General features: G+C 42.9%; 1 protein-coding gene across 1 annotated transcript in view; it reads left to right on the plus strand.

The window, feature by feature from the left end:
* Nucleotides 1–402: 402 nt before the first annotated feature.
* The window catches only part of LOC311108300 (neuroglobin-like), a gene marked incomplete at both ends in the record, with an annotated part of 29084 nt that continues 13074 nt past the window's right edge, over nt 403–16412 (plus strand). The window contains one exon of the mRNA XM_084150927.1: nt 403–563. Coding sequence (XP_084007053.1) covers nt 403–563 — 161 coding nt within the window. The remainder of the gene's footprint in view (nt 564–16412) is intronic.

The following is a 16412-nucleotide window of genomic DNA, read 5'->3' on the forward strand; positions in this document are numbered from 1 at the left end:
ACAAACAATAAAAACACTAATCTATACATACCCCACACTCAGTTCTCATTTACATAATTGCTTTTACGAGTTATTTGGGTCATTATATTTAAAGTTCAAATAGGCCTATAGTAAATGGAGGCCCTTTAGTTGGCTAAAAGTTGGATGGCGCAGCAAAATAGTTAATGATATTCCTTCCCTCCCATCGGCGCCAATAGCCTACATACAGTACATCTTCAGAACTCGGTTTGACGCACAGATAGTCGATTCAATCCACGATCAAGGACCCTCCACGCGCAAAACGAATATTTTCTGGAAAATGGGAGGTTTCACGAATTAGGGAGTGATCATTTGAAAATGTTCCTACTTATTTGAATGTAATTTCAGTCGTTTGTCATTGTTTTATTAATTTTTTTGCCGGAGATGGGCTGCGCAATATCAGGCTTGGTACCAAAGCAAGTCGAGGAAGTGATGGACGATGTTCCCACTGTGCATCTAACCGACGAGCACAGGGAGATAATCAAAGCTACGTGGAAAGTCATCCAAGAGAACATCGCGAAAGTTGGTATTATTATGTTTGTTGGGTGAGTACTTTTTAACTGTAGCCTACCGACTGAATTGGTTTCCCTAGGTTTTAAGAAATGTCATGCCTTATTCTGAATTTAAAAGCATGCCAAAATGAACGTAGCCCTATTACTAACTCTGATGTCAAACATTGATTCGATTCATTAAAGTAATGAAATCTAACCCTCTTCTACTTGGTAATTGAACTATTTGTCAGGAACATGAGTGGACAGCAAATGTGTCACTTCACTGGGGATTGTATAGAACAACATTTTATCACGTGATTGTATATGATCGTATAAAGTGGAAATACAACCCTCTCCACACACTTTTGTTTTTGTCACATTTTCCATGTTAGCAGCCTATAACCTATATTTATATAGCCTACATAATTTGCAACCAGAGCCCAGTCTAATGAAATAAATGGATAGATAAAAATAGTATTTTAAATGACCACACAACCTTTAAATGAACACAAATCTAATATTTTAGCAGCCTATTTCCGGTGGATCGACAATGGAACTCTGTTTAAAGTATCCTCGTTCTTAAATGCAGCCATACAGAGTTGGCTACAATTCCAATTTTATCCTCCAGAAGAGGCAGAATATATATTACAGCAAATAAATGGCTAAACTCCAATGTACTGGTTTACATTTTACATTTTAGTCATATAGCAGACGCTCATATCCAGAGCGACTTACAGTTAGTGAGCGCATACATTTTTCATACTGATAGAGGATAAACCCATTTTCTTGCATAGAATGTATAAGGAAGGTATCATCGTTATGAGTGACATTGTAAACAACTACCATAAAATGTCACACAAGCAATTAATCAAGGTGTATGGATAAATATGCTCAATACAAAATTACAACCAACTCATGGCAGCTCTGCCACAAAAAAAGGAAGAGGCAATTACTTACAAGAGAAAGAAATTAACTAGTTTGTCTGTCACCAATAACAAATTATAAATGGCTTAAAATGACCAATATTGCCTAAATCCTAAAATGTATCCCTTTCATTAATGGTCAAGAGGTTTGACAACTAGGCCTACAGTCTTAGAAAAAGGGGTTCCAAAAGGGTTCTTCGGCTGTCCCCATAGGATAACCCTTTTAGGTTCCAGGTAGAACAATGTTGAGTTCCATATAGAACCCTCTGTGGAAAGGGTTCTATATGGAACCCAAAATAATTATACCTGTAACCAAAAGGGTTCTACCCGGAACCATAAAGCGTTATTCAAAGGATTATCCTATGGTGACAGCCAAAGAACCCTTTTAGGTTCTAGAGAGCATATTTTTTTCTAAGAGTGTATGTGGCATAAAGAGATAGTTGGGAACAGATTTGATGTCCCAATACCATGGCATGATTGGCATTGGGTTTATGAACTGATATATAGGACAACAATTGATGCATCAATCCTTTCTTTTCAATTTAAGCTAGAATATAAAATTCTTGCTACAAAGATAATGCTCAGTATATGGGGCATTGTGAACAGTCAGACCGGTGCAGACTCTGCCACGAGGAAACAGAATCAATAGATCATCTCTTTTGGTACTGTCCATCGGTGGCTCGGTTTTGGAGTCAGGTCCAGGAATGGTTGTTATGTCATAATATCAGGGCGCAGTTGGACCTGCAAACTGTGTTGTTGGGGGATTTGAAGGACCACAGTCAGTCAATAGGCAATATCATTGTGCTCTTGGGTAAAATGTTTGTTTTTGGGGCAATTTCGGCAGAAATGTTGATGATGGGGAGGTTCAAGTCCCTAGTGAGACACCATGGTAGAATGGAGGGATGTATCGCAGGAAGAAATGGTAGAATGATGATTGACTGGGAAAGATAAGTTGATCTGTAGCTGTCTGAAGGTTGCAATTAATGAGTAAACACATACACATGCACAGTATACATTTTTGAGGTCCTCCAATCAGGGGTGAGGGTGGGGATGTGATGATTGTATGTTTTGTGCTAGTCCAGGTGGTTATGGATACGCTCACTTCCATGCCCGCCCGGACTTAAGTCCTTCCCGCCCTTGGAAAATCCCTTTGAGCTGGGGGAGGGCGCATCGCCCTGCCGGCATATCAGGGCGGGTGGGTAGCAGCCATTCGTATTGTCTTTGTATTGTATTGTTGTTTTAATAACATTATGTATATATATATATATATATACAGTGGGGGAAAAAAGTATTTAGTCAGCCACCAATTGTGCAAGTTCTCCCACTTAAAAAGATGAGAGATGCCTGTAATTTTCATCATAGGTACACGTCAACTATGACAGACAAATTGAGATTTTTTTTCTCCAGAAAATCACATTGTAGGATTTTTAATGAATTTATTTGCAAATTATGGTGGAAAATAAGTATTTGGTCACCTACAAACAAGCAAGATTTCTGGCTCTCACAGACCTGTAACTTCTTCTTTAAGAGGCTCCTCTGTCCTCCACTTGTTACCTGTATTAATGGCACCTGTTTGAAGTTGTTATCAGTATAAAAGACACCTGTCCACAACCTCAAACAGTCACACTCCAAACTCCACTATGGCCAAGACCAAAGAGCTGTCAAAGGACACCAGAAACAAAATTGTAGACCTGCACCAGGCTGGGAAGACTGAATCTGCAATAGGTAAGCAGCTTGGTTTGAAGAAATCAACTGTGGGAGCAATTATTAGGAAATGGAAGACATACAAGACCACTGATAATCTCCCTCGATCTGGGGCTCCACGCAAGATCTCACCCCGTGGGGTCAAAATGTCACAAGAACGGTGAGCAAAAATCCCAGAACCACACGGGGGGACCTATTGAATGACCTGCAGAGAGCTGGGACCAAAGTAACAAAGCCTACCATCAGTAACACACTACGCCGCCAGGGACTCAAATCCTGCAGTGCCAGACGTGTCCCCCTGCTTAAGCCAGTACATGTCCAGGCCCGTCTGAAGTTTGCTAGAGTGCATTTGGATGATCCAGAAGAGGATTGGGAGAATGTCATATGGTCAGATGAAACCAAAATAGAACTTTTTGGTAAAAACTCAACTCGTCGTGTTTGGAGGACAAAGAATGCTGAGTTGCATCCAAAGAACACCATACCTACTGTGAAGCATGGGGGTGGAAACATCATGCTTTGGGGCTGTTTTTCTGCAAAGGGACCAGGACGACTGATCCGTGTAAAGGAAAGAATGAATGGGGCCATGTATCGTGAGATTTTGAGTGAAAACCTCCTTCCATCAGCAAGTGCATTGAAGATGAAACGTGGCTGGGTCTTTCAGCATGACAATGATCCCAAACACACCGCCCGGGCAACGAAGGAGTGGCTTCGTAAGAAGCATTTCAAGGTCCTGGAGTGGCCTAGCCAGTCTCCAGATCTCAACCCCATAGAAAATCTTTGGAGGGGGTTGAAAGTCCGTGTTGCCCAGCGACAGCCCCAAAACATCACTACTCTAGAGGAGATCTGCATGGAGGAATGGGCCAAAATACCAGCAACAGTGTGTGAAAACCTTGTGAAGACTTACAGAAAACATTTGACCTGTGTCATTGCCAACAAAGGGTATATAACAAAGTATTGAGAAACTTTTGTTATTGATCAAATACTTATTTTCCACCATAATTTGCAAATAAATTCATTAAAAATCCTACAATGTGATTTTCCTGATTTTTTTTCTTCTCATTTTGTCTGTCATAGTTGACGTGTACCTATGATGAAAATTACAGGCCTCTCTCATCTTTTTAAGTGGGAGAACTTGCACAATTGGTGGCTGACTAAATACTTTTTTTCCCCACTGTATACAGTGGGGAGAACAAGTATTTGATACAGTGGTCCTCTGTAGCTCAGCTGGTAGAGCACGGCGCTTGAAACGCCAAGGTAGTGGGTTCGATCCCCGGGACCACCCATACACAAAAATGTATGCACGCATGACTGTAAGTCGCTTTGGATAAAAGCGTCTGCTAAATGGCATATTATTATTTATTATTATTATACACTGCTGATTTTGCAGGTTTTCCTACTTACAAAGCATGTAGAGGTCTGTCATTTTTATCATAGGTACACTTCAACTGTGAGAGACGGTATCTAAAACAAAAATCCAGAAAATCACATTGTATGATTTTTAAGTAATTCATTTGCATTTTATTGCATTACATAAGTATTTGATACATCAGAAAAGCAGAACTTAATATTTGGTACAGAAACCTTTGTTTGCAATTACAGAGATCATACGTTTCCTGTAGGTCTTGACCAGGTTTGCACACACTGCAGCAGGGATTTTGGCCCACAGACCTTCTCCAGATCCTTCAGGTTTCGGGGCTGTCGCTGGGCAATATGGACTTTCAGCTGCCTCCAAAGATTTTCTATTGGGTTCAGGTCTGGAGACTAGCTAGGCCACTCCAAGACCTTGAGATGCTTCTTACGGAGCCACTCCTAGTTGCCCTGGCTGTGTGTTTCGGGTCGTTGTCATGCTGGAAGACCCAGCCACGACCCATCTTCAATGCTCTTACTGAGGGAAGGAGGTTGTTGGCCAAGATCTCACGATACATGGCCCCATCCATCCTCCCCTCAATACGGCGCAGTCGTCCTGTCCCCTTTGCAGAAAAGCATCCCCAAAGAATGATGTTTCCACCTCCATGCTTCACGGTTGAGATGGTGTTCTTGGGGTTGTACTCATCCTTCTTCTTCCTCCAAACATGGCAAGTGGAGTTTAGACCAAAAATGCAGGATTTTAATCCATGACGGCGTAGTGTGTTACTAATGGTTTTCTTTGAGACTGTGGTCCCAGCTCTCTTCAGGTCATTGACCAGGTCCTGCCGTGTAGTTCTGGGCTGATCCCTCACCTTCCTCATGATCATTGATGCCCCACGAGGTGAGATCTTGCATGGAGCCCCAGACCAAGGATGATTGACCGTCATCTTGAACTTCTTCCATTTTCTAATAATTGCGCCAACAGTTGTTGCTTTCTCACCAAGCTGCTTGCCTATTGTCCTGTAGCCCATCCCAGCCTTGTGCAGGTCTACAATTTTATCCCTGATGTCCTTACACAGCTCTCTGGTCTTGGCCATTGTGGAGAGGTTGGAGTCTGTTTGATTGAGTGTGTGGACAGGTGTCTTTTATACAGGTAACGAGTTCAAACAGGTGCAGTTAATACAGGTAATGAGTGGAGAACAGGAGGTCTTCTTAAAGAAAAACTAACAGGTCTGTGAGAGCCGGATTTCTTACTGGTTGGTAGGTGATCAAATACTTATGTCATGCAATAAAATGCAAATTAATTACTTAAAAATCATACAATGTGATTTTCTGGATTTTTGTTTTAGATTCCGTCTCTCACAGTTGAAGTGTACCTATGATAAAAATTACAGACCTCTACATGCTTTGTAAGTAGGAAAACCTGCAAAATCGGCAGTGTATCAAATACTTGTTCTCCCCACTGTATATATATACACTACATGGCCAAAAGGAGGTGGACACCCCTTCAAATTAGTGGATTTGGCTATTTCAGCCACAACCATTGCTGACAGGTGTATAAAATCGAGCGCTCAGTCATGCAATCTCCATAGACAAACATTGGCAGTAGAATGGCCTTACTGAAGAGCTCAATGACTTTCAACGTGGCACCGTCATAGGATGCCACCTTTCCAACAAGTCAGTTCGTCAAATTGCTGCCCTGCTAGAGCTGCCCCGGTCAACTGTAAGTGCTGTTATTGTGAAGTGAAATGTCTAGGATCAACAACGGCTCAGCCACGAAGTGGTAGGCCACACAAGCTCACAGAACGGGACCGCCGAGTGCTGAAGCGCGTAGCACTTACAAATCTTCTGTCCTAGGTTGCAACACTCACTACCGAGTTCCAAACTGCCTCTGGAAGCAACGTCAGCACAAGAACTGTTCGTCGGGAGCTTCATGAAATGGGTTTCCATAGCCAAGCAGCTGCACACAAACCTAAAATCACCATGTGCAATGCCAAGCATCGGCTGGAGTGGTGTAAAGCTTGCTGCAATTGGAGCAGTGGAAACGCGTTCTCTGGAGTGATGAATCACTGCCATCTTGCAGTCCGACTGACAAATCTGGGTTTGGCGGAAGCCAGGAGAACGCTACCTGCCCCAGTGCATAGTGCCAACAGGTGGAGGATGGGGCTGTTTTTCAGGGTTCGGGCTAGGCCCCTTAGTTCCAGTGATATTCAGATGGTTCTAGTGTCTTGTTGTGAAAAGATCACTGTCTGTCTCACTGGTGGCATCCCATTTAATTATGGATTGAATGGCATGATTAAATCAAATCAAATCAAATCAAATGTTATTGGTCACATGCGCCGAATACAACAGGTGCAGACATTACAGTGAAATGCTTACTTACAGCCCTTAACCAACAGTGCATTTATTTTTAACAAAAAAAATAAAAAATAAAACAACAACAAAAAAAGTGTTGAGAAAAAAAAGCGCAGAAGTAAAATAAAATAACAGTAGGGAGGCTATATATACAGGGGGGTACCGGTGCAGAGTCAATGTGCGGGGGCACCGGCTAGTTGAGGTAGTTGAAGTAATATGTACATGTGGGTAGAGTTAAAGTGACTATGCATAAATAATTAACAGAGTAGCAGCAGCGTAAAAAGGATTGTGTGGGGGGGCAGTGCAAATAGATTAATGGAAAACATTAATTTACCATGCACAAATAAGAGCCGCTTTATGTCTTACAAAAGGTGGGGGTAAAATTCCATATAAAAGTAGGTGTTAGCCTAATTTAAAATCAAATAAAATGTTATTTGTCACATGCGCTGAATACAACAGGTGTAGATCTTACTGTGAAATGCTTAAAGCAATATTGTTTATGAGTCCTTTACCTCTCTACCAACACCTATGTGCCCCTATGTTAAAATACCTCCACTAGGTGCCTGTTTCCAATAGCTCAGGTTGTGCAAATATTATTTTCACTTATATTGTTTATTGCAGGAGCCAGGGCAACAAGCAAGCATCAAAATAGATCCTAATCAAATAATTGGTGGCTGCCTTTTGAGTTTTCCTGGGCCCATATTCATAAAGCTTCTTAGAGTAGACTGATGATCTAGCATCCATTTTAACTTTTTGATCATAATTAATAAGATCACATGGACCTGGTCCTAGATCAGCACTCCTTTTCTGAGATGCATTATGAATATGGCCCCAGGTTTATTAAAGTTGAGCAAAGTAAGTGCATTTTCCGGTTTACTGGTTTGATATTCATACAGATAAATCTCCCTTCCTTCAATAAAATTAAACAAGTAGATTTAGATTTAAAATCTATATACCTTCATTTTCACACACAAAATATTCTCATTCACATTGTCCGTTTCAAAATATTTGATGACAAAGTCCAACATCACAATGCAAATCTCTACACTGTATTACACTGTCATGTTGTCAGTGGCAACCAACCTATCATTTAAGGCATAATTTCTCGCTTCATAAAACTACCAATTTCAATCCTCAACCCGAAATCTTCTACCTCCCTACTGATGTACCACTAAAAATAGAACTAACCCTCTCTTAAAAAAACGTTGGTATACAAACCTACTCCCCTTTTCCCTACTTTTCAGCGTTTCCCATCGGTCACTCTTTATATAGTGCTCTGGTCAAAAGTAGTGCACTATGTCTGGAAGAGGGTGCCATTCAGGACAGAGTCTGTCTGTTCCTAATGAGTCAATCAATGCAGAAAGGGACAGGGAACGCAACCAATAAACTTCTTCTGAGGCCCATTTAAACCCCAAACACGATGGCTGTGCTGATAAGGATTTAACAGGCTATTTATCAGTGGCCCTCGCCATATCAGTTAGGCCTTTAATGGGCTCTGTCTGTGGGCCGAGCTGTCAGCTGTGACATGGGGCCTGCCGCCCCTGCCTGTTTTGGCACCAGTGTGATGTACCTGTAGATAAGCGTCATGCTATACATCACACAGCCATCCATCCACACATTGGGGGTTGTGGTGTTTGTGTCTACTGGACTCTGTAGAGGGGTAGAGGAGTACTGCAGAAGGTTGAGACATTTTATGAAGCGAGAGATTGTAGCTTGAAAGATTGGTTAGTTGGTTGGTTGCCACTGACAACATGGCGGCAATAAAGATTGTCATTTCAGCTACAGTCTTGAGATGTGGTACATTGGACAATAATATGAATGAGAGGGCAAATTGGAAAAAAATGGCTGTGGCTTTTTCGAGAATTCCCATTTTTCTAACTTTGAAAAGTACTGATGTCCATTGATATCGGACAGTGTAGGTGATGTATTGAAGATTCAAAATGACTTACTGTCCTAGTCTTAGATATAATAGGAATCAAATGTAGCAACTAAAAGTGAGACTCCCAGTGTGGTTTTAAGTCAAATCTTCATAGGGACACCAAAACAGGTGTGAATAAAAAACACTCTGTTAAAGGAGAAGTTTACCCAAAATCCAGAAACTCCCAAGTGATTCTAGAAATGTAAACTAGTTCAGTGGAGTTTACCCTCTCTTCCTCTCTCACTGTAGTGCTGTATGGAAACAGCTAAAAAACGGATCACGCGACTCTTGACGTTGCTGGATGGAGGCCTCGCTCTGCTCTGTTGCCAGTGAATTCATAACCTAACGTAACAGGCGTAAGAGAAACGCCTGAGCGGAGTTCCCACATCCGGTTTTCAGCGGGAAAATAAGTGAGGTTGAAAATAGTTGTATCCCTGAAAACCGGAACATTGTTTTTGACAACTATCATTATGTCATGTAGCCGAATGCCACAGCAGAGGAGATTAGTAACATGGGCACGTTATGCCCTTATTCACAGATGTAAGTATTTTGGCAGAGAAGTGAAGACAGCATTACACATTAGTTATACAAAGTAAACAACCTACAAACATACTCGCGAGTGATGAAAAACACTACTGGAGGGGCGCCGATGGTGTCGTCGAACCATAATTATTTAGGCCTGAGTATTAAGACCAATTGAGGCGAATTGAGCTTCAGAACGCCGCCGCCACTCTAGCCTCCGAAGCTGTAGCAGTAGCTGGACCACAGCCTCAACCCGTCTAGCCTCCGAAGCTGTAGCAGTAGCTGGACAACAGCCCCAACCCGTCTAGCCTCCGAAGCCGTAGCAGTAGCTGGACAACAGCCCCAACCCGTCTAGCCTCCGAAGCCGTAGCAGTAGCTGGACAACAGCCCCAACCCGTCTAGCCTCCGAAGCCGTAGCAGTAGCTGGACAACAGCCCCAACCCGTCTAGCCTCCGAAGCCGGGGCAGTAGCTGGACAACAGCCCCAACCCGTCTAGCCTCCGAAGCCGGGGCAGTAGCTGGACAACAGCCCCAACCCGTCTAGCCTCCGAAGCCGGGGCAGTAGCTGGACAACAGCCCCAACCCGTCTAGCCTCCGAAGCCGTAGCAGTAGCTGGACAACAGCCCCAACCCGTCTAGCCTCCGAAGCCGGGGCAGTAGCTGGACAACAGCCCCAACCCGTCCCCAGGATCAACACAGACTGGTGGTGCAGCTGTGGCAGTTGCGCTCCAATGCCGACAGATGACGAATGTTTGTGCTGCAGAGAATTAGAATACGTGACTACAATTCTTACAGAAATGGAGGAACGTAATGATCACGAGGAGCAGTTAAACTCTGGTGTATTCCATAAACTAATTGGAGATGCAAACCAAGGGCCAAATGGACAGTTATCCAATGAGTAAATAGCTAAACTTTACTTTATGGAATGATCGTATACCATAAATCTCTATGAGCGTTACTGGGTTTACACTGAGTATACAAAACATTAGGAACACCTTCCTAATATTGAGTTGCACCCCCTTTTGCCCTCAGAACAGCTTCAATTCGTCGGGGCATGGACTCTACAAGGTGTCCTTTGGGTGGTGGACCATTCTTGATATACACAGGAAAATGTTGAGTTCTTGACAGACTCAAACCGGTGCGCCTGGCACCTACTACCATACCCCGTTCAAAAGCACTTTTGCATTGCCCATTCACCCTCTGAATGGCACACATACACAATCTCACAGGAGGCTGCTGAGGGGAGAACAGCTGATAATAATTTCCGGAATGGCGCAAATAGAATGGCATCAAACACATGGAAACCATGGAAACCATGTGTTTGATGTATTTGATACCATTCCACTTATTCTGCTCCAGCTATTACCATGAGCCCGTTCTCCCCAATTATATCGGAAAACGGTGAAATGTAGTGCCTTCTTCAGGGACTGAACACCAGCTTGCTCTTGCAGCCATCTCTTTTTCAACTTTGCGTTAGTAATTTTACCTGCGACTCTATCAACTTTCACACCAGCCACCCCCCCCGCCCCAAAAAATTAATAAAACGTTAATCTGTGAAGCCAAGCAAAGATGGGAAACCAAAGCAACATGGGCTATATGTGACATAAACCCTGAAGAGAAAGACAATTAAGATTTTTGTAAAGATTTGTTTAATTTCTCAGTAAATTTAATAAAGTTTGTGTTAGATTTCATCGTCAACCTCCATATAAGGGCATATCATGACGCTTCTACGTAGCAGGGTCTCCCCCAACGAGGGGGCACGTGCAGTTGTTATCCATCTTCACTGCTGTAGCAGTCGGCTACATAAAATAATGATATTAAATACTTCATGCATAACCAAGCACGTACAGTACATCACAGTTTGGCTCGGCTCTTTGTGAGTCAGTAGTGTGAAAATAGTAACAGAGACCTCGACAGACGTAGACTAAGGCGCGAATCCTAACTTCAATTTGAGTCAAAGTTTCACTTAAGTCTTCCATTTCCATCAATGCATGACAAAGTGAAAATTGGATCTGACACTTTCTCTCAAGCTGAAGAGTGAACAACCCAATGGTAAAGTTGTGCTTTATTGTGTTAAGCTAAAAGCGGGCAAAAGAGAGGTGTTAGCCTGGATATCTGCCGAGGCCAGAGTTACCAGAGAGGCAGTAGTATGAAACATTGAGTACTTGCAAAGGGTTCGAAAATGGAAAAAGGAGGGGGTGCTGGATAATTGAGTTCCGATGTACACATCATAGGGGCCTGTGTCATGCTGATCAAACCGAAGTGATGTAACAAACCCGTTGACAGAAAGAGGTCCTTAAAAAAGACCATGACGTAAAGACAATCAGTGTGTATGAGGGGATCAGTTAGAGCAAGGCGAGGTGCTAAGCTTCATCACTCCTTCATGACAAGTCAAGGTCCTCGCTTCATCTACAGTGGGGAAAAAAAGTATTTAGTCAGCCACCAATTGTGCAAGTTCTCCCACTTAAAAAGATGAGAGAGGCCTGTAATTTTCATCATAGGTACACGTCAACTATGACAGACAAAATGAGATTTGTTTTTCCAGAAAATCACATTGTAGGATTTTTTATGAATTTATTTGCAAATTATGGTGGAAAATAAGTATTTGGTCAATAACAAAAGTTTCTCAATACTTTGTTATATACCCTTTGTTGGCAATGACACAGGTCAAACGTTTTCTGTAAGTCTTCACAAGGTTTTCACACACTGTTGCTGGTATTTTGGCCCATTCCTCCATGCAGATCTCCTCTAGAGCAGTGATGTTTTGGGGCTGTCGCTGGGCAACACAGACTTTCAACTCCCTCCAAAGATTTTCTATGGGGTTGAGATCTGGAGACTGGCTAGGCCACTCCAGGACCTTGAAATGCTTCTTACGAAGCCACTCCTTCGTTGCCCGGGCGGTGTGTTTGGGATCATTGTCATGCTGAAAGACCCAGCCACGTTTCATCTTCAATGCCCTTGCTAATGGAAGGAGGTTTTCACTCAAAATCTCACGATACATGGCCCCATTCATTCTTTCCTTTACATGGATCAGTCGTCCTGGTCCCTTTGCAGAAAAACAGCCCCAAAGCATGATGTTTCCACCCCCATGCTTCACAGTAGGTATGGTGTTCTTTGGATGCAAATCAGCATTCTTTGTCATCCAAACACGACGAGTTGAGTTTTCATCTGACCATATGACATTCTCCCAATCCTCTTCTGGATCATCCAAATGCACTCTAGCAAACTTCAGACGGGCCTGGACATGTACTGGCTTAAGCAGGGGGACACGTCTGGCACTGCAGGATTTGAGTCCCTGGCGGCGTAGTGTCTATACTGATGGTAGGCTTTGTTACTTTGGTCCCAGCTCTCTGCAGGTCATTCACTAGGTCCCCCCGTGTGGTTCTGGGATTTTTGCTCACCGTTCTTGTGATCATTTTGACCCCACGGGGTGAGATCTTGCATGGAGCCCCAGATCGAGGGAGATTATCAGTGGTCTTGTATGTCTTCCATTTCCTAATAATTGCTCCCACAGTTGATTTCTTCAAACCAAGCTGCTTACCTATTGCAGATTCAGTCTTCCCAGCCTGGTGCAGGTCTACAATTTTGTTTCTGGTGTCCTTTGACAGCTCTTTGGTCTTGGCCATAGTGGAGTTTGGAGTGTGACTGTTTGAGGTTGTGGACAGGTGTCTTTTATACTGATAACAAGTTCAAACAGGTGCCATTAATATAGGTAACGAGTGGAGGACAGAGGAGCCTCTTAAAGAAGAAGATACAGGTCTGTGAGAGCCAGAAATCTTGCTTGTTTGTAGGTGACCAAATACTTATTTTCCACCATAATTTGCAAATAAATTCATTAAAAATCCTACAATGTGTTTTTCTGGATTTTGTTTTCTCAATTTGTCTCATAGTTGACGTGTACCTATAATGAAAATTACAGGCCTCTCTCATCTTTTTAAGTGGGAGAACTTGCACAATTGGTGGCTGACTAAATACTTTTTCCCCCACTGTATGTCATTTTAAGATCAATGAAATTATATCACCAAATACAAATCCCACCCCTAATGTAATCAATAGCTACGCTGCCTGACAAATCTGCTGAAAACATATACGGAAGATCAATACACTTGAATAAATAGGTCAGGGAAAAAAGGTGTAAAATAGGAACTTCAAACAACCTGTTTTTACCTTAACTTGACCTTCTGGCATCGTTAGTAGGGTGGCAAAATTCCAATAAATTCCCTGGGCTTCCAGAAGTCGTGGTTGGAGGATTCCGTATTTCATGCTTGTTCCTTCCTGATTCCGGGAGTCCTCCAACCGGGATTTCGGGAAAAGCAAGGAATTTGAGAGTTCCCAGAATTTTGCAACCCTAATCACCCATGAGTCACCTAGGTTGCGTTCCAAATGGCGGGTAGTGCACTATGTAGGGAATAGAGTTCAATTTGTTACGCAGCCCTAGCATCTTGTAACCAAACGAATGTGACTCCATGCGTGCTTGGTCTGAAGGACGTGCTTGGTCTGAAGGGCGTACTTGGTCTGAAGGGTGTGCTTGAGTTCATTAGCAGAGGAAAGGTGGCCCACCGTGGCCTTTACAGCTTCGGCCCTCACAGCACGCCACAGCAGGGCTTCTCTATAATGAGAGAAGATTTACCCAAGGGCCTTTCCTTCAGCACAATCAGGCCTATTCTAGTTTAAGGTGAATGGAAAGGTTGTGTAGGGTCATGTTCATGCTGAGCAATGGCATTCAAAAGCTCCAATAATAGTCAATTGAGAGGCCTTTTTTTTAAATAGGGTGTCATTTTGTGTTTCAAACAACATTGTGTGTATATATGATCACACTATTCAGAGCATTTATTTGTTATAATAATTTTTAAAAAATGTGTTTAATATTAGATAATGTAGAATATAAAGACCATGAATTGCCATATGAAATACATTGGAACTAGGCTGAGGGCCAGTTTGGGACCAGGCTACACTTGGAACTAGTCTGAGGGCCAGTTTGGGACCAGGCTACACTTGAATTTGAACTACAATAAAGAAGCGCAGGTTAATAATATGAGGTTCGTGGCGGACATTTCCACCCCAAAAACCATCCACAAGAGTACCCAACCCCATAATCCCATTTTTAAATTGGTTTGATAAATCAATGTTCTAGGGCAGTGGGTTACTTTGACACTCTTGTATGACTCTGACTCATAACACCTTCCATAATGTGTCTGGCTGTGGCATAACCTTTGCCTGATGAGAATGTGTCGTAATGTCAACTGGAGCTACAGTGCAATTAACAGCTCCTTCGGTTCATACTTCAGTCTGAGACTGCCGTCGTTGAAGTTGTTTGTGGTGACGTCAAAATGAGGGGTGTTTTACAAAACAAAGTCATCAGCGATTGGATAATCTCTAACCAATCAGAGTCCTAAAGCCAATGATGAATAAAAATATAAAAAAATCTGCTTTATCCACGCACGTTCTGGCTCTGGCCCAACCTATTGGTTTCTGGGACCAATCAGAATGGTTAGAATGTGTTTGCGTTCTAGTAATCTTTGGAGAGGTACTCAGATCCAGACTCATTGCAGAGATTAAAATAACATCTGTGGGAGTGGCGTAGCGTTTGGCAAAAGGGTTTTCTAATGATCAATTAGCCTTTTAAAATGATAAACTTGGATTAGGAAACACAACGTGCCATTGGAACACAGGACTGATGGTTGCTGATAATGGGCCTCTGTACGCGTATGTAGATGTTCCATTGAAAGTCAGCCGTTTCCAGCTACAATAGCCATTTACAACATTAACAATGTCTACACTGTATTTCTGATCAATTTCATGTTATTTTAATGGACAAAAAAATTGCTTATCTTTCGAAAACAAGGACATTTCTAAGTGATCCCAAACCTTTGAACGGTAGTGTGCATATATACAGTGGGGAGAACAAGTATTTGATACACTGCCGATTTTGCAGGTTTTACTACTTACAAAGCATGTAAAGGTCTGTAATTTTTATCATAGGTACACTTCAACTGTGAGAGATGGAATCTAAAACAAAAATCCAGAAAATCACATTGTATTATTTTTAAGTAATTAATTTGCATTTTATTGCATGACATAAGTATTTGATACATCAGAAAAGCAGAACTTAATATTTGGTACAGAAACCTTTGTTTGCAATTACAGAGATCATACGTTTCCTGTAGGTCTTGACCAGGTTTGCACACACTGCAGCAGGGATTTTGGCCCACTCCTCCATACAGACCTTCTCCAGATCCTTCAGGTTTCGGGGCTGTCGCTGGGCAATACGGACTTTCAGCTCCCTCCAAAGATTTTCTATTGGGTTCAGGTCTGGAGACTGGCTAGGCCACTCCAGGACCTTGAGATGCTTCTTACGGAGCCACTCCTTAGTTGCCCTGGCTGTGTGTTTCGGGTCGTTGTCATGCTTGAAGACCCAGCCACGACCCATCTTCAATGCTCTTACTGAGGGAAGGAGGTTGTTGGCCAAGATCTCGCGATACATGGCCCCATCCATCCTCCCCTCAATACGGTGCAGTCGTCCTGTCCCCTTTGCAAAAAGCATCCCCAAAGAATGATGTTTCCACCTCCATTCTTCACGGTTGGGATGGTGTTCTTGGGGTTGTACTCATCCTTCTTCTTCCTCCAAACACGACGAGTGGAGTTTAGACCAAAAAGCTCTATTTTTGTCTCATCAGACCACATGACCTTCTCCCATTCCTCCTCTGGATCATCCAGATGGTCATTGGCAAACTTCAGACGGGCCTGGACATGCGCTGGCTTGAGCAGGGGGACCTTGCGTGCGCTGCAGGATTTTAATCCATGACGGCGTAGTGTGTTACTAATGGTTTTCTTTGAGACTGTGGTCCCAACTCTCTTCAGGTCATTGACTAGGTCCTGCCGTGTAGTTCTGGGCTGATCCCTCACCTTCCTCATGATCATTGATGCCCCACGAGGTGAGATCTTGCATGGAGCCCCAGACCGAGGGTGATTGACCGTCATCTTGAACTTCTTCCATTTTCTAATAATTGCGCCAACAGTTGTTGCCTTCTCACCAAGCTGCTTGCCTATTGTCCTGTAGCCCATCCCAGCCTTGTGCAGGTCTACAATTTTATCCCTGATGTCCTTACACAGCTCTCTGGTCTTGGCCATTGTGG

This window comes from Coregonus lavaretus (genome assembly GCF_964263955.1).
Source record: "Coregonus lavaretus genome assembly, chromosome: 33".
Lineage (NCBI taxonomy): Eukaryota > Metazoa > Chordata > Actinopteri > Salmoniformes > Salmonidae > Coregonus > Coregonus lavaretus.